This window comes from Ceratotherium simum, unplaced genomic scaffold (assembly GCF_057802395.1).
Source record: "Ceratotherium simum simum isolate JZ-2026a unplaced genomic scaffold, ASM5780239v1 HiC_scaffold_43, whole genome shotgun sequence".
Taxonomy (NCBI): domain Eukaryota; kingdom Metazoa; phylum Chordata; class Mammalia; order Perissodactyla; family Rhinocerotidae; genus Ceratotherium; species Ceratotherium simum.
This window is the reverse complement of record NW_028261259.1, coordinates 8,146,080-8,164,770: the sequence shown is the minus strand read 5'-3', so window position 1 is coordinate 8,164,770 and position 18,691 is coordinate 8,146,080. Positions and strand designations below refer to the sequence as shown.

The window sequence follows — 18,691 nt, the reverse complement described above, 5'->3', positions numbered from 1 at the left end:
GCTTTTGGCAGGCAGAGGATCAGGGGCTGGATTCCGGGCCACAGGGCCTCTGGCCCAAGCCTGGAGCCCTACTGTGGATGTCACACCCCAGGAAGGTCCCTGGTGCTAGAAGCCCAGGAGGTGATGCCCCCCGACAAGATACCCTAGGGGCACGAGGGAGAGCTCCATGCCCAGCGTCCCTCCTACAAGGGCTCTGGCATTTGGTTCCTGCCGTTTTGGCAGGTAGGCACTGGAGATGCCCAGGCAGGACAGAGGTCTTGGACCTTGGACACCCTTCACTGCCCCTCTCTGACATTTTCCACGGAGGGCCGGTGTGACCAGGACAGGGCTGAAGACCTGAGCCTGCACTGAACCCCACCAACCTCCATCCCCACCCGCCTCACCCCCGCCCACAGGACAAGCAGACTTGGTGTCTGAAGGGAGTGAAAATGGGGCTGAAGCTCTCTCACCACCCTGAGCCCAAGAAAGTTCTGGATGCTGTGAATGCTTTCCCTTCTGGGGTCCTCAGACTACGCTCCCCTCATTCATTCAGAGACCCCATTGGAGCTAGGACATCCACAGGGACTCTTGATGTCCCCCAAACTCTCAAAAGTTACAAAGGCCTCCAGAGCCCGACCTCCCTTTCCCACCACTCACTCACAGTCGCTGTCACTCGGGCGGTGCTGGACCTTGTGCCAGATGCTGGGGACCCCGAGGAACGTGCGGTGGCCCCTGCACCTGAGTCTCTCTAGGAGGTGAGAAGACAGGGAAAGGAGCTATTCCAGGGAGTGCAGAGCCAGGCTAGACCACAAGGGTGTGCTGTGCCCAGGGGTAGATAATGACCACTGTCCAGCAGTAGGGGGCAGACCAAGAAGCCAGGACATTAGGGTTGAGCTTGGTAAGATGGGGACCCAGCAGAGGGAGGAGCAAAGACACAGAGAGCCAGAGGGAACCTTGGCTGGAATGTAGGAGTGCAGCGGGGGAGGGAGGAGTGGATGGGGCAGGTAGGGGTTGAGGCTGAAATGCAATGTGGGTGCTCAGGTCCGCCAGGGACCTCACCCTCCTACAGGCCATGGGGAGCCACTGAAGACTTCCATGCAGGGGACAAAACTTAACATCTGAGTGGGGGTCTGCGTTATGAAGAGGGCTGATAGGAGGAGGGAAAGGGTACTGCCAGCGTCCTGGCCTCAGTTCTCAGGAGGGGTCCCTGGCTGGTTCAAGTGTCTTCTGTGTGCAGAGTTGGGGTGGTGGGGGCAGTGGCGCATGCAGGGAACCAGCAGATGTCCAGCCAACCCTCAGAATCATGACTTTGCCCCCCCGCCCCCAACCAGGGCATAATTCCTCCTGGAGCAGCTCTGGCTGCTTCTTGGCAGGTTCTCACCGCAGCTCACATTCGGATCTCCAGGGGGGTTACCCATGCCAGGACTCCACCCCCAAGAGTCTGATTCAGTTTCTCTTGGATAAAATAACGGTTTAAAGTTTCCCCCACCCTCTCTCAAAAGGTAACATAAAGAACTCGGCCACAGGAGAAAAGAGCAGCATCTGTGGTCACATGGGCCCCCTTGGTTTTATCATGTGACATTCCACTGGGGGTGCGGGGGGGCTCATGATGGTGAAAACGAGCTCTCCAAAGGGAATGTGTGGGATGAGATGGTGGGGGTAGTTGTACCACATAGACAATACACTAAAACCACTGAACTGTACACTTTAAAATGGTCTTACGTTATGTGACCCACATGTCAATGTTTTAAAAATATCGATGTTGTACAAAAAGCAACAGGAATGGATGCTGGGCGTGAAGGATGGCCAAGAAAGAATGTGAGTTATTCTGACACTCTTGAGGGTTGAAGGAAGTCCCTATCAACATGGCAGAAGCAGCACAGAGAACGAGGAGGGGGACCGAGGCAAGAACCCGGAGCTCCCACGTCACAAATGTTGATGGGGGAGCATCTCATTTGAGCTGTTTTTCCAGGAGCTCTGGACCTGAGCTGACCCAGCGGGAAGCTGTGCAGCATTAGCGAGACCCAGGCCCATCTGCCACTCTGATGAGCATGGGGCACCGGGAGGGTCCTGATGTCCAGGGAGAACCTCGGTGAGCAGGCAGAACCTCGGAGCAACCCGTAGGGAACAGCCCGTGTTGTCTTCAGGGCAATTAATACTCGGTGTCTTGGACTCAAGATCACCGAGCGTGTCATGTATTACATGGTAAAAGTGTCCAAACTTAAAAAATTAAATGAAGGCCCCAGTGATCCCACTCCTTAGGTATACACTCGAGAAAACTGAGAACACGTTCATACAGACACTTGTAAGTGAATGAGCCAAAAAAATAAAACGCTGGGCCAACGTAAAACTCATACATGAAGTTCTGGCATTATTCATAATTGCCAAAAATTGGAACCACCCAAATGTCCACCAACTGTTGAATACAGTACATCAAAACAATCAATCAGTAACCTCCCAGATGATTCTATCATACAGGCACGGTTGTGAGGCCCAGGGTGAGGCATAGAATCTGCCCAAATGAATCCCCTGATGAACATGGCCTCCTTCGCCTGCTCTGGGGGCAGGCGGCCTCATCTTGATTTCCTAGTTTGAGGCCAGACTCATTAGAGGCAGCCTGCCGCCCGATGCACCAGCTGGAATGAACGCGTCCTTCTCACCACTGCATCCCCTGCACCTGGCAACTCCTGGCGTACAGTCAGACAGGAACAGGGACACAATCAGGCCTTTGCTTCATCTTCAGTGTTCTCCCGCTGTAAGGAGGGTGGATGACTTAGCTGTGGAACAGCTTCCAGTCATGAGCCTGAGCCTGTTCAGCTTCCATCTCTGAGGGTGGACTCACACGGGGCATTTTACTGTTGGGCACAGATTCCTGTGTTCTTCTCTGGCAACAGCTGGCACCACCCTACCAGAGCGACAGCAAGACCAAGTCTCTCCGCTCCTCATGGGCAGCCCCCACACCAGCTACATCCCACCTGTTTGCCTCCCTAGCAAGACAATGGACTCCTGGTTCAAGGAGGTGACCACACTCCCGGGATTTTTCCTTTTAAACTTGACTGCTCAGCATGCCCTCTGTGTGGCCCCAAGAAAATCACAACGAGAGGGACTCCAAGCACTGTCTCCAGCTCAAGCTCAATCTGGGCTGTTCCGTGTGAAATATCAAGGTTTGTGTGGAAGAAAGGCTGGGTTTCTTGGTCGCCACAGCATGAGCGCCTGAGGGTAGCTGGGTGATGCACCCTGGGTGAGAGAAGGTAAGTGTGGTCTCCTTGGGGGAGGGGATACATTCCTGGGGCTCAATCATGGGGCAGGGCAGGCCCCAGGAGAATGGAGGCCTCACAGAGCCACCCCAGTCCTGGGGGCCACCCCCAAGGCCATCTGAAGTGGTCTCTGGGAAGGTCAGGCAGCATGGTTAGGCAGAGGCACCTGAGCAGCTCCCATGCAGCCCCTGCGGGGAGACCGGCCCTCAGAAGGTGTGAGTAACTCTGCTGCTGGTCAGGAGGTGCTGGGACCTGAGTGTAATGTGAGAGAGAAGAGTGTGGATCTTCAGAAATGCAGCCCGAGTGTCTACCCTGTGCCAGGTGCTCAGGGAGACTGTCACCTGCTGTGTCAAGTCAGAGCACTCTTCCTGCCGTGTGGTACTCAGCGTCTGACTGTGTCACATGAACACAGTGAGTGCACAGTAGGTGTTTCCTGACCTCGTGAAAATGTGAGACAACCACATAGTCAAGAAACAAGCATGATCAGGACAGGACTCTCCTGAGTGAGTCAGGGGTAGACCTGACGAGAATGGCAGGCCAAGTGTTTTGGATTCACTGATGTCAGGGTATGCCTGCCAGCAAGCGGGGCCCCGTCCCCACCAGAAATCATCATTGAGTGGCAGCCTGTATGCCCGGCATGTGGGCAGGGAACAGAAGACCGAGACCTAGGCCCCTGGGAACGGCTATCCACTGAGGGAGATCGTGGTGGCCACCGTGTGATGAGAGTCCCTCCACCTTCTCAGGCCACACCTGCCACTCGAGCTCTGCACTGCCCTCCTCTACAGACCCCAATACATGCAAAAGTACAGAGCCTGAGTGTAAGAAGTCAGGACAGCCAGAGGACACGTCGGAGTGGCCCGTGGTCACTGTATTCTGGGTGTCCTCACACACTCACTGAAGTGACAGGAGCCCGGAGCCTGCAGACAGACTTTTCGCAGGGAAAAAAAGGATAAATTATAGCAACGAAGCTAATGGTGTAGACAGTTTCTGTGTGTTTGGGCCTGCCGATGTCACAGGGAACCAGGAGAGCCAGCGGCAGAGGGAAGGCCCGATGGAAACAGCCCCTGAAACACCAAAGTGCCTCGAAACACTCTGCAGTGGGTTTTTGAAAGATAAATCCTTATTGTATTTAAATTATACATTTCTTTTGCATTTTTACAAGTGTTTTTTAAAAATGCTTTTCACAATTTCAAAAGACATTATTAAAATCCAGCCTGCAAAGGAAATACTTAGGCCTGTGTGTGCACACGGTCGCATGCGCACACACACGCTCTCTCCGCAGTCTTTCTCTGGAGGGAACATGAGAACCAGAACCGGTGGTGCCTCTGGGACAAGAGACGGGAGACTTAGTTTTCATAAGACACTTTGTACCAAGTACATATGTTCTGTGTTCAAAAATATCAATAGCTTTGTTTAGAAGAACTGACTTAGTAAACAGTAAGATAAACTACAATTTAAGAAAGAACCCTTTAACTCTGAAATGAGCCTTTTGGTCTAATTGCATCCTCCCCGGTATGAAAAACATTATTTTTCACTTTGGTGGCTGCGGTAAGGCACTCTAAATATTAAATATCCTGCTTTCTTTTGAATGTGCTGTAAACCATTCCTCCAAACGGGCCTCTGCAAACAACTCCTGGCACGCCAGCTTTGTCATTTCAAATATTTCCCCCTTGGGAGCCCCTCTGGGCCTAGTGGAGCCCAGCCTGTAGCTTCTGCCTCAGTGAGGTCCCGGGGGGCCTCTGTTTTCCTGCTCCACGTGCCCGTGGACAGCCTCTGACGAGGCCTCTTCCAGGGCACAGGGGGACTGGAACCCTTGGTCAGGCTGTCCCCTGCTTGCACAGGCTGCTCACTCACAGCCCCAGGAAGAAGCTCAGCGCCAGGGAGCCTGCAGCCTGAGAAGCTGCTGCTGGGCGCTCGCTCTGGCTCCTCACCACTACGCGGTCTCTCCTGATGCCCTGGCAGAGGGTGCGCTGGGGCAGGAGGAGGCCAGCGGGGACCTGGGAGGGGAAGCAGTGCCCAGGGACCTGGTCCTGGCCCAGCCACACACTGGACGCTGCTGCCACATCAGGTAGTCTGCTCTGTGGGCACGCACTCACGCCCGTCCAGTCCAGCCTTACGCTCCATGGCAAATACCGGTCTTCCAGGCAACCGATTCCCAGGCACCCTTGGATGTTCTTGCCTCACACAAACAGCTCTCCTTTGTCTGCATAGAAAGGAAAAGGGTGGCTTGGCTGGGCTAGGCCAGGGGCAAGTCACCAAGAAGAGGAAGGGTCATGAGAATATGCTTTCTAGAACCAGGTAGAAACAGAGCCCCATGTTAAACTTCAATTTCTACCAGGCATTAACGCCTCCTTTTGAAGGGAAAAGTATACTATCCCCAAACCAAAGACATGTGCAAGCCCAGAATGACGGTGTGTCCTTCACATGGAGAAGAGCACACGCACGAAGCTGTAGGCCCAGGAGGCTCCTGGACACGGCCCACTCTGCTCGCCCCTTATACACACCCCTCACCCACGGTCATGGCCCACTCTGCTCGCCCCTTATGCACATCCCTCACCCACAGCCACATCCGACCACACCCTGCCCTCCACACTTCCCGAAGTCTGAGCACACTTCAGTCCTGGTCATGCCCTGATAGAGGGAGACCTCCATCTGTCATTCCTTGTCTGGGTTTCCACATCTCGGCAGCATTTGGTCAAGGGACACAGGGTGACTGGGCACCTCTTTGGGCCGGGTCGATGTCTGTGTGCTGAGAGCTGGGACAGGACAGTGAGTGAACATGTACGGTTCCTGTGCAGGAGCTAGTCAAACAGTTAGAAAGAAACAAACTATCAAACCAATATATACGTGTTTACAAACTGTAAAAAGTGCCAGGAGGGACAAGAAAGGACAGAGTGTTCTAGAGGACAGTCCAGGAGAACAAATCTAGACTGGGATCGGGAATGTCCACCTCCAGGATGGGACCCCAGACCTCCTGGGGCAGCCTCCCGCTACCCAGCCTTTAGATACCACTTCCGTCCACATCAGCTCTAGGCATTCCTTGCCACAGAGGCCCCATTTAACCACCTCCACCTGAGAAGCAGAAGAAGTAGACAAGACATGGAGAAGCCAGGACTAAAATAATCTGACTGATTAATAAGGAATCCCTTTGTTCCCATCTGCCAGAGGCCCTCTGGTCTAACCACCACCCTGGGGCCTCCACCCTCAGATTTTACATATTTAACAGAACAATTCAGTCTGGCCCCCAAAAGGTTAGCAGATCTCAGGGGAAACCAACCAAGTCCAACTCCCAGCTGACCACATGCAAACGCTGGGCACAGAAGGGGAGATACCCAAGCTCTGATGCTCCCTCTACTGAAGACAGTCACGGCACTTGGAGGGTGGCTGTGGGGTCTTGGGGGAAATCTAGCAGGGGATTTCATTTCGGTGTGACCCAAAACGTCCACATGGCATGACAGCAAACAGAAAACAGTGTACTCTAGTTGAATACTTTGCACATTTCATACGGGTTTCCAAGGATGTGACTCTGCACAGTTTAAGCCATAGATCATTGATACCTCCAGACTGAGTCCATAATGACTCTCATTTTTTAAATCAAAATAGCTTTAGAAGAGTCTGGCACCCTCAAGACATTAGCATATGGAATTGCTGACTCCAAGTGACGGTGCTGAGGGATTACCCCGGTCATCACTACGACCAAGGGTGCTGTGCACACAGTCACCCCCCACAGTCCACGCCACAGCCCATGTGTGTTACAGGCCTGAGATCTGAACATCAGAAGACAACTGAAGGGCAGTCAGGACTCTGGGTCGGGGGGCCCTTGGATAGTCCTCACAGTAGCGTGGGGCCAGAGAACACAAACGAGGATGACCCAACTCATTGTCCCGGCCCAGACGCCTAAAGAGAAAACAATAACTCACCAGAGATGAGTAATTGAGATTTACAAATTAACATTCTTGGGTGCAAGGAAATAGCGAATTTACGTGAGGATCCCCACAAAATGAAATTAATTTTCTTCAGTCTTACCAGTCAGGTCAATTAAAGACTAGCAGACTGACCCGACAGTTACTGTGCTGGAACAGGAAAGGCAATCAAGGAAAGCGCACATCCGAGGGCGGGAGGCACCTGGGTGTCTGATGGCTTTGTAACTGGGCAAACCTTCAAGAACAGCTCCATTCCAGCCTTGGCTTTGATCATTCTCTCTCGGCACTTTGGAAAAATGGGGCATGTTTTCCTCCACAAAACCCCAGGGCATCTGACAAATCAGCGTCCTGCCGTCCCCCATTCCTGGGTCGGGTCATGGTTTGGGCTTGGCCAGGAGCGGGATGAGTCCCACACTTTCATTTCCCAATGGCTCTCCCGGGGATTCACCAAACCTCTGCTGGGTTCCCCAACAACCCGACATCTCGAGGGTCCCCCCCCACCACCGACTGGCGTCCTCTTGATAAAATTCACTTTCACATGAGCCCAACCACAAACCAAAGGAACCAAAAACAAAACTCCAGGATGAAAAAAGACACACATTATACAACTTCAAGCCAAACAACGTCTGGATGATCTGCTCTCTGTAATTATCCACGTGGGGCGCCCCTCCACTGGATGGATGGACACTGAAAGCTGCCCACGGCTTGGGGTGAACCCAAGAGAGTGCAGTCAGCCCATCACTGGGGCCACACGAGCTTGGCCACTTACTGGTATGGGGAGCAAAGCGGTTGAGTCCACAGCAAATGCGGGAAACCTGGACTTCTGGGTTGAACTCCATCAAGCTGAAGAAAGTGGGTGGAATCACTTGCGGAAGAGCAGTTTCCACTAGGTTTGGTCCCTTGCCAAGAATTCCGTAGCCTCAGACAAAAACATGTCCTTCGACATGACAGTAAAAACAGCGGTCAGTAAGTCAAACCAAGTGCAGCCCTCCTCACCAGAAATTCAAACTGCACCACCGGGATGCTTTAGATCCACAGGGATTGTTTTCTCTTCCTTGCTTGGCAAAAACACATTAATGACACTTGGAAAAGAATCAGTTTCTTTTCTCCTCTTTTAAATTCTTACTCTGGGCGTATGTCAAGCAAACTAACCAAGCTCAGAATATAAACTTCCCACACCTGGAGGGCAACCTGGAGGGGCTTAGTCAACAAATCACCCAGAAACCCCATGTGAACACAGGAGAGCCTCAGAAGGACAGTTGTCCCCCTACTAACAGCTCTAAGTTTCACACTGACCAGGAGAGCAAGCCAAGTACAAAACAACTTAGGGCCAGATGCCGAAAACCATCAAAAATGATGTTTTGCTTATAAAAAGTGGAATACCCATCAGTGATGCCAGATGTTTCATCCCAGGGGCAAGGACCTCAGCGTCGAAACCCTAAGGCTCTTCTCCCTCTGTCTCTGTTTCTTGGTGCAGCCTCTCTGGAGAAGGCAGGGCCGGAGTCTCTGGCCCAGGCGATGGGAGGGGGAGAAAGCAGTTCCTTCTCCACTCCAGAGGTTTACTACAGAATTACTAAGCTCTGGGCTGGCTATTTGTCTACAGAGAAACCAAGGCTACTATCGTTCTGTCAGGAACGTCACCCTCACCCTCTATTAACTGAACTCACTCTAACTAGGTCTTCCCACAGCCACGTTCCCTCCCTCAGGCTGAGGTCTGTGCCTGTGAATCCAACAGACACTGACCCTTCGCCATCGACCCCTCTACAGCTTCCCAATGACCTTCCTGCAAGAGGCTCTCACCATTTCATACAGCACAGCCCGTGCCCCTACATGCCAGGTGCTTAACGGTCCCCACAACTGAGAAAGGCAAGTACCGGGGGACATTCACCCGAGTCACAGGAAGGGTCCATACTGTTAGGAAGACAAACCAGTGAGAACTTGGAAGGATTCTGGTGAATGGAAGGAGCAGATAAGTGCCAGGTCATTCATTCACTCCACAAATATGTCCCAAACAGCAAACATAAGCTAAACATCTAACTGGTGATGGGAACATGAGGGGAAGGAAGAGACCCGGTCCCTCTCTCTGAGTTCAGTCTAGTGGAGGGGGCAGATGTCAGCCAAAATTATCACCCAATTAATCTGCGTTGACCGCAAGGATGGCAGGACAGGGGCCTCCGTGAGGAAACTCAGGGAGCCTGAAGTAGTTCATGGGCAGGAGTGTTCAGGAGGCTTCATTCTATCCACGCAGTCTGAGGGATGAGTAGGAGTGTGGAGGGGAGGGGAGAGCACGGTATTCCACGTAAGGGAGACAGTACCTGCACAGGGAGGGAGGCGCCATGGCCCACTGAGGGAGTTTAAACAAGGGCCGAGTGGATGAAGCCAGGGGATGAGGGGGAATATTTGCAAGATGCCAGTGGGGAGCAGGGAGGGTAGATCATGCAGGATGCTGTAGATCATGGAAGGGTCTGGTCTTTATTCTAAGCACAATGCGTAGCCAGTAAGTGTTCTAAGTAAGGAGTAGACATGATTCCTAGAGGGGAACGTAAGTGGACATGGCAAACAGTGGAGAAGGAGCAGGTGGGGGACGAGCAGGGGTTCACTTTTGGACCCACTGAACTCACAGTGCTTAGAGATGGCCAAGGGCAAACGTCAAGTGGCACTGAGAGATGTCTGCACCTCCCAAGAGCAGGCTGGGCCTCAGCTGACAGCTGGAGAGTCCTGAGCACACAGACGGTGACTGCAGCCACGGTGAGGGTGAGATCTTCTGAAGGAGAAGGCAGAGGAAAGGAGGAGAGCACAGTCCTGCCATGGGGACCTCCGACATGGGAGGGCCTGGCCCAGGAGCACAGGCAGGAAATGAGCCCAGAAGGAATGAGAAAGGAAGAGAGCCCTCAGAGAACCCTGTCACAGTGGCGAAAGGAAGACCGCTCTTCACCAAGATGCTCAGCACGTCATAGCCAATGTCAAACGCTGCTGAGAGATCAAGAAAGGGAAAGATTGGACAATGGTCTCCAGGTTCTTTATTATTGTTTTCAGCAACATGGAAGTCACCGTAACCCTAGCAAGAGCCACTCAGCAAACTGATAAGGGTGGAAGCTGAGTGGAACGGACAGAGGAATGAGAAGGAGATGAGGAAATGGGGACAGTAAGTCAATGCAGCTCCTGAGAAGTCTGGCCTAGAAGTGGAGGCAGGAGGTGAAGCGAAGAGGTGGGACTTGGGGGAATGGGAGGATGTGGAGGGCTCCACACAGGGCCTCTTAAGGTGGAAGACACCTGAGTCATGTGTAAAGACTGATGGCGAGGGACGAGTAGAGAGGGAGACGCTGAAGTTATGGGGAAGAAGGCCCAGCAGATGGAGTGAGGCTTCTGAGGAACGGGGGGAGATGGGATCCAGGGCACAGAGAGAAGCATCAGCTTCAGCAGGATGAGACACGGTTCCCCCACCGCTATAAAGGGAAGGGACCCAGGGCAGGGACAGGTAGAGGCAAGTGTGCAGGAGTCCGAGTGGGAGACTGAGGGCTTTCACAGCTGACGGCATCTGTTTCCTCTATGAAACAGGAGGCAGGTTCTTCTGCTGACAGCGAGAGATGGGAGGGTCAGCGGTCTGGAGGATGAAGTGTGGCCAACTTAGCTTTCCAGCAGGATTTGATCTTGGTGCATCTGCTGAGGGATAACTTTGGAAAGGCAGATTCTAAGTGCTTTGGAAAGACAGATTCTAAGTGCTTTGGTGAAGACAGCGGAACAACAACAGTCCCTAAGTTGACTCAAAAGGAAAAGAGGGGTTTACTGATCCAGAAAGTGTACACCTAGGTGAGTGAGGCTGGCAGAGCTGGGGCCTGGCCTCTGCTGCCTGGCTCGCAGAGAGCTTTTTTACCTAACTGTGCTCTGGCAAGTGTCACTGGAAAGAAATCACTGTTGTCACTGACAGGGGGAGGCTCAGGCCACTGTCAATATCATGGTTGTGGCGGGCTACTTCTAAAATGGCCCCTAGTGATCCCCGTCTCCTGCTGTTCACACCCACGTGTACTTCCCACCCTTGTGTGGGGGCTGGACCTAGTGACTTGCTTCTCACATGCAGAAGGCCAACAAAAGTGAAGGGAGGTCACTGCCCAGATTAAATGAGAGAACACCGGCTTCTGTCTCACTGGCACTCCGTCTTACCCTCTCATTTGGTCACTCTGACGGAGCCAGCTGCCATGTTGGGAGCTGCCACATGGAGAAGCCTACATGGCAAGGAACCGAGGAAGGCTTGGCCAGCAACCATTTGCTGGACAACTACCAGCAAGGAATTGGGGCCCCTGCATCCTGCCAACAACCATCAGTGTGCTCCTGGAAGCAGAGCCTTCCCAGTGGAACCCTACGATGACTGCAGCCTTGGAGAGACTCAGAGCCAAAGACCCAGCTAAGCCCCCCCAGATGCCTCACCCACAAAATTCAAGTGGTACTTCTACCCACTGCTGCTGGCAATATCATCTGGTAAAACTTCTGGAAAGCAATTTAACAACACATTCTGACAACAATAAAAATATCCTACTCCTTTGACACTCCTGGGATTTATCCTAGAGCAATAATCCAAACGAAAGAAAAAGTCACGTATGCACACAAGATAAATGTCATGATATCTCCAATGGCCACTGCACTCCGCCTCCAAAGAAGTATGCCACATGACAACAGGGAAATGCTTAAGTAATTATTTAATAAAATAGTTAAATGAATAATTAATTATGATAAATTAAATTGATGCTATATCATACAAATATTAAAAACTGTAACTGTGAAAACATTACCACCATGGAAAAATGCTTTATGTAAGTATAAATGATAAAACAAGCATATAAAACCACACCTATGGTGTGATTACTGTATACAAATGTGCACACATGGGGCCCAGCCCGGTGGCGGAGCAGTTAAGTGTGCACGCTCCTCCGTTGCGGCGACCCGGGACTCCCAGGTACGGATCCCGATGCACCACTTGTCAAGCCATGCTGTGGCGGCGTCCCATGAGGAGTAGAGGAAGATGGGCACAGATGTTAGCCCAGGGGCAATCTTTGTTAGACAAAAGAGGAGGATTGGCTTCGGATGGTAGCTCAGGGCGAAACTTTCTCATCAAAAAAAAAGAAAGAAAAGAAAAAAAGGGCCGGCCCCGTGGCTTAGCGCTTAAGTGCCCGCACTCCGCTGCTGGCGGCCCGGGTTCGGATCCTGGGCACGCACCAACGCACCGCTTCTCCGGCCATGCTGAGGCCGCATCCCACATACAGCAACTAGAAGGATGTGCAGCTATGGCATACAACTATCTACTGGGGTTTGGAGGAAAAAAAAAGTAGTGCACATATGAACGAGGACTGGAAGAAAACACTAGACAATGAACAAAGATGATTTCATGTGCTGGTAGGATTACTGAGGATTTCTACAAGATTTATTCTTATATTTAATGGCCTTCCCTTCAGACCAATATCAGAAACAAAAAGGTTAAATATACGAGCTTGAGAAAATTTCTCAATCATTCCTCCCTGCATTAATCACATTCTTCTCAAATCAGTGAACATCAAGCTCCTTTTAGGGGACACTTGTTTTATCTTTGAAAGCCTCACACGGTTTCCTGTCTCTGCTGAGAGAAAGGCTCACAGCTCCTCTGCTAAGGGTTGGCTCTAATCCTCTACCCAATCCTTTATGGGTTCCTTTCCATGGGAGCCAGGGGTGAGGGCACTGGGAAGGGACAAATAGAACAGTGGCCCCAGGAAGTGATAAGAGAGGTAAGAGTCAAATGAAGGCAGGTGGTTCTAGCCCATGAAAGAACCACCGCTCACAGCTCCAGACTGCACCATCCCAAGGGGGTGTAAGATCCACTACCTGTTTGCCCAGCTGCGCCCCATCCCCCAGAATAGAAGTCTCCTTTATACGTTAGGAACAGACTATAGTCCTGACCACTGGCGACCTATCAGACAAACAGAGGGAAGGCTGATGAGAAGAAATCCTTGGAAGCCCAGTGTCCTGCTCAAGGGACCCAAAGTACGGGAACATTCCCTACTGCTCCTGAGCCCCGAGGGGGCCGGATCCAGGCATGCTGCCCCACACAACCTCCACTTCTTATTCTTTCTCACGCCACTGCAGCCTGGTTTCTGCCTGCCCCTCCACTGACGCGGCTCTTGCTAAAGGAAAGGGCGAGATGTCCTAAGGAGAAGACCCAAGAGCTCCTCCATCCCAGTCCATCCCTGAGGAATCACTCCCTCCTCCACAAGACTTTCTCTTCCCCATCCCTCTCTTCTGCCTCTCCAATAGCTTTCAATCTTGCTCCCTAGCTCAGCCTTACACCTTACCCTTCAGTGTTGGAATCCTTCTCCAAGGTCAGTCTTCTGTCCTCTTCTCTCCTCCTCTTCACACTCCCCTGGGAGGCTGCATACGTTTCCAAGGCTTTCCCTGTCACCTGTACACTGTTATCTCCAATCCCGACAACTCTACTGAGTTCCAGACCTGCTTTTCTAACTGCCTAATGAAAAGCACCATTTACTAAATGCTTATTATGCCAGACACTGTGCTAAGTCAATAACCAGGAACACCTAATAAGAAACCGAATCTCAGAGAAGGTTGGTAACTTGCCCAAAGTCATCCAGTTAATATATGGGGAAGCAGGGACTTGAATTCGCATCCATGGGACTTTCAAGTCTGTGCAAGAAGCACTATACTCTACTGCATACTAAAAGCAATTTCACTCTCTACCTCCTCCTCGCTTCTCTCTCCCACTCAACCCAAGCTTGCCCCTCCTCTAGGACTCCCCCATCTGGGTTGAGAACATCAGCAGCCACTCATTTGCCAGTGGAGTCAGGCTCCACTCCCTCTAGCTCACTCCCTGGACCTCTTATCAAGCCCCAAATCTGGTCAATCCTCCTTACATGTCTCTCCACATGTCCCTTCTCCCCACGCCTTCTCAAGTGGCCTTCATCACCTCCTCCCCCAACCTTAGAAAACCCTGCATCGCTCACTCTCCACCTGTCTTCCAGCCTATGCCACAGCACTCTCCTGTAAGCATACCAAACTCCAGCCACGCCACTTGCTCTCAGCAGTTAGTCTCCACCTGCCTCCTCCCCTCTGCCATGAAACCTTTCCTACCACCCATCCCCAGTCTATCTGGTAAATTCCTCTGCCACCTCCTCCACGATGCCTTCTGTCCCTTCCATTCCACCCCCGGAAGACTTAACGACTCCCCTTTGCTACTCTTATAGCACTTTCTGTATGCATTCATTTATGTATTTAAGTATTGATTATAGCTATCTACCATGTGCCAGGAACTGCCCCAGGCATGGGAATAAATGGTGAACAAGATAAAGCCAGCCTGGAACACACACAGCGCCAGGACACACTCGGGTACAGCTAGTTTTTTCAATTGTCTCTCCCACTAGAGTGTTATCCCCCCCAAACCTTATTCAACTTGGTACCCCATGTTCCAGTACTGTACATCCTGGTCTACAGTAGCCAGGCAATCATTTGCATAAAAAAATGTATTAACTCAGAAAATCCCCCTAAGAAATTTCCCATCACCCCACCCAAGTTTCCCCCTTTCAAAAGTGCCCCAGGGTGCAGAATGATTGGCTCTCAGCCCACGCCTCTTACCCGGACCACCTGTCCATCGAAGGCCTGCGTTCTGTGGACTTTGTGACTTCCGCTAATGGCTGAGGGCAATCTGGAGAGAATCAAGAGATATGGTCATGGTAAGCACTGTGGGGTTCTGGCCTCCCCTCTGTCATTCCTCACTGGCGGCCCCACACACACACATAGTAACTGCTAGGGAAACTCTCTAGGTTAAAAAGAAGGCAGAGTTAGACACAGGTGCGAAGGTAAAATAATACAAACTAAATCGCTTGGTGATTTTAATATGCTGCCAGAGCTGAGACTGGTGTTTAGACCAACTAGCATAACGCGAGGAACTAGAGAGAAATTTTTTTAAAGACCAACAGAAATATAACTGAAACAGAGGAATTTTTGAAGTTAATCAATTTGGCTAAAAATAAAGAAGGAATCCAAAGAAGGTCCAGGCATCCCAATCAATGCTCATGCGCCCTCCCTCCCAACAGGCTGATGCACGGATCTCCCCCTGAGATGGAACAACACCCTCCACAAATCTCCGGGAAGCGCTCACTGATCCTCTCAGGAATGAGGAACCTGGCTTTGTACTGCTCTGTGGCTCTATCACATAGTAATCACTCCAGAGATGTTTAATGCTCAATACAACTTGGGGAGGGGTAGTCCTTGTGGGAACTCACCTGTAAAGTTCATTTTCCACCACCTTCCTTCCACATTGTCCGTAATAGCTGTTGCCCAGGCTGAAGACTAAAGAATACCACCACCAATGAAATCAGTTCTACAGGTTCGGGGAATCTGAGGATGTCAGGACTGGAAAGGGGTCTGGAAAGCGGTCCTAGTCCACCTGCTCACCCAACTGCCACTGGGTTTCCTTCTCCAATATTTCCAGCCAGTGCAGGCACACCTCCAGGCATGCTGGGGTCCAGACATGCTGCAACAGGCTGGGCCACCTGTACTTTCCCTCTGCTTCCCCTCTGGGCTCTCGTTCTGCCTCTCAGGAATTCCATGAGAGGCCAGCACCTCCTGTGATAGGCCTCAGCACCCCCATGTCTTGACATGAGTACAGCCATGTTTGGCCACTCCATTGACCTACAGCCAGCAGCACAAAAAGAAATATAAAAGCTGCTTTCTGCGTGGTGGGAACTGGCCCTTCTCCCATGGACATAGTTGCAATGTGTAAAAATTTCAAGGCCCTTTGGGCGCCGTAACCTGGGGCTGACTGGCCATCTGTGCCGGGCTGGAACGAAACCACAAAAACAATGCACGTACACAACTACTGGGCTGCGACAATAGCCAGGGGGCTCAGTGCACGTACACCACTGATAATCTTTTGTGCATGGAAACACTGAATACTTGCTCTGTAAACTCTGTAACTGCTTATATAAACAGCTGGAAAGCGAGGCCTGGTGAGAGTTCTACCTGAGGAAGGGACGCCTTGCCCAGGATGTATGATTCCCAACCAGCCGTGTCGATTGACAGGACTCTCCCAGCAGTGGGGTGTGGATGTTGTGAGTAATTGATTTATTGTGAAGTAATTGATCTGATGTATTCTCTTTTCAGTCAACCTGGTGTTTCTCTTTCCCGTTGACTTGTGTCATTTCCCTTCAGTCGATCTGGTGTTTCCCTTTCTGATCGAGCTGGTATTTTTCCCTCTTATTACTTGACCTATTCAGATCTGTTGGAGGACTATCGCCTTTACTATCCTCTATATAATAAAAAATACCTTCAGTCCATTTGTTTGGAGTGGAGTTTCTTTTACGTCTCTGATTGAATCCTCCGAACCACTCATAACACCCCATTCCTTGCACCTGTCACCAGGTTGCCCTCAAGGCCAAGGCCCCTCTGGAAAGAGTTCCTAATCACCACCTTCGCCTTTTCCTACAAAGCACCCTAAGTCAGAAAATGAAATGTGATGAATTTCGTCAAGTTGGCCTTCCCTGGAATAACCGCTTTTTTTGAGACGGTCGGGGTTACCCAAGAGCCTGGACTCTGAAAGCCCCGCGTCTTGGAGGAAGTGTTAGCAAACAGGCTTCTCTCAGTACAGTAGAAAAGCCGTTTACACACATAGCCCAGCTCAGCGACTTCACAACAAAGGCAGGCGTTGATGAGGCTGCCTGGTGTACGCTGTCATGTTTATAAATACCTGAGATTTCTCAAGAACCACAGAGAGCAGAGAACAGAAAAGAGTCAGCCAAGTCTGTCCAACACAGTCTCTTGAGCCATGCTCCTGATTTGCTCGGGAAATTCCAAAGCTTCACAATCAGATGTGGCTCAATCAAATGGGTCACTTCAGGCCCTATGGCAAGAAAGTGGTCCCCCACCCTCCATCAATCTTGAACAGGTCAATTCACGTCCTTCACTGTCTTGTCAGGATGAGAGTGGACTCTGCCGCAGGAGACCTGTAGCACCTGTGTCTCCTGAGGTATGTCCAGAGGCAGTGGGACAGGTGAGAGCTCCAAAACACACGCGTCTCCCCTCGCTGAAACAAACACAACCAGGGCGAGTGCACTGATGCAGAGTCAGAGCACTTCTAACATGAGAGATGACACTGCCCCACCCCCACATTGTTACACAGTGAGATCAGAACGACTTACTCAAACCACATAAGTCCCCAAGTCCAACCCACTGCACCACACTGCCTCCATGATACATGGGGTTACTGAAAAGCATCCTTAGTCTTATTAAAGAAAGCTCTTCACATGTCATTTCACACCATTTGAATTTTTCAGAAAAGTAAAAGCAATAGCAACTTTCTGCAATAGCCACTAGGATTTCTCAGTACGGTGAAGAACAGCACATATTATATGACTCCTCTTCTAATAAAAGGAAGCAAAAAGAATACATTTGTAGATGCATTTGTTTGCACATGCATTACATCTCTCCAGAAGGATAAACAGGAAACTGTTAACGACAAGGAGAAAAATCATGATGCTGGGAGGACAGAGGTGGAAAGCAGACTCTTCATCATATGTTCTATGGCGCCATTACGATTCTGAATTATGCAAATATGTTATGTATTCAAAACAGAAAATTTTAATTTTTAAATAAGCAAGTAAGAGGGAATGTTGTCTAGAAGTCACTCTAAAGAAGAAACTTGGGGCCGGCCCGGTGGCGCAAGCGGTTAAGTGGGCGCGCTGCGCTTCGGATTCGCTGGCTTGGATCCCGGGCACACGCCGACGCCCCACTTGTCAGGCCATGCTGTGGTGGCGTCCATATAAAGTAGAGGAAGATGGGCATCAGATGTTAGCTCAGGGCTGATCTTCCTCACAAAAAATAAATAAATAAATAAATGATTTAAAGAAGAAGCTTAGTGTTCTTTATAATCCTACTGGAGAGGCCAGATTGGTCTACATAGGGAATTCCTCTGACAGGTCTTAAACAATGAACTTTTCACTATTTACAGTGGAGGCTGGAGTTGAGGAGAAGATTTGCGAACGCACTGGTTCTCAACATACTCCTCACTAATGACCCTCTATCTTCTCCTATGATCCCCATCTTTAAAAACATCTCATCTACCTAATAAATGGCATTATGACTGTTATAATAATCTACTTGTCCATCCATATTCATCAGTGACCGATATAATTTGCAGACAAAGCTTTTGATCTGCATGAAATAACTGGTTTATCACAATGAGATGATGTGATTCTAGGCAAAATCAAAGAAAATGGACAATGTTGTTAGCTCATATTAGTAGCTGAAAATATGAAGTACTTTAAAATACTGACAAGTGATTCACATCCCCCATTACTATCTGCATAGACCCCTAAGGGCCTGGGAAATGTTACTATATAACATTGAAAGGTAAACTGGCTCTAGCTCCAACTACCAATTGACAGGAAATACAGAGGACAGAGGATCATGTCAAACAGCACCACAGGGATGCATTCAACAAACTGCAGACTGGAAAATTCTATAGAATAAACAATGTCATTTCTTCATTAAATACATTTC

General features: G+C 50.5%; 1 protein-coding gene across 7 annotated transcripts in view; it reads right to left on the bottom strand.

The window, feature by feature from the left end:
• Nucleotides 1-394: 394 nt before the first annotated feature.
• The window catches only part of LOC147911527 (RCC1-like G exchanging factor-like protein), a 35,734-nt gene continuing 17,437 nt past the window's right edge, over nt 395-18,691 (bottom strand). For 2 of the 7 annotated variants that reach the window (XR_015551006.1, XR_015551002.1), the window contains exons 2-3: nt 7,929-14,837; nt 395-6,037 (exon numbers count right to left, since the gene is read on the bottom strand). Coding sequence is in view for 4 of the 7 variants with exons in the window: in XM_087428080.1 (XP_087284206.1) it covers nt 5,301-5,439; nt 7,929-8,096; nt 14,768-14,837 (377 nt within the window). In the remaining 3 variants the exon portion in view is untranslated. Of the gene's footprint in view, nt 6,038-7,928; nt 14,838-15,417; nt 17,997-18,691 lie in introns of all 7 variants that reach the window. The other 5 variants (XR_015551003.1, XM_087428081.1, XM_087428080.1 and 2 more) reach the window with 5 other exon arrangements.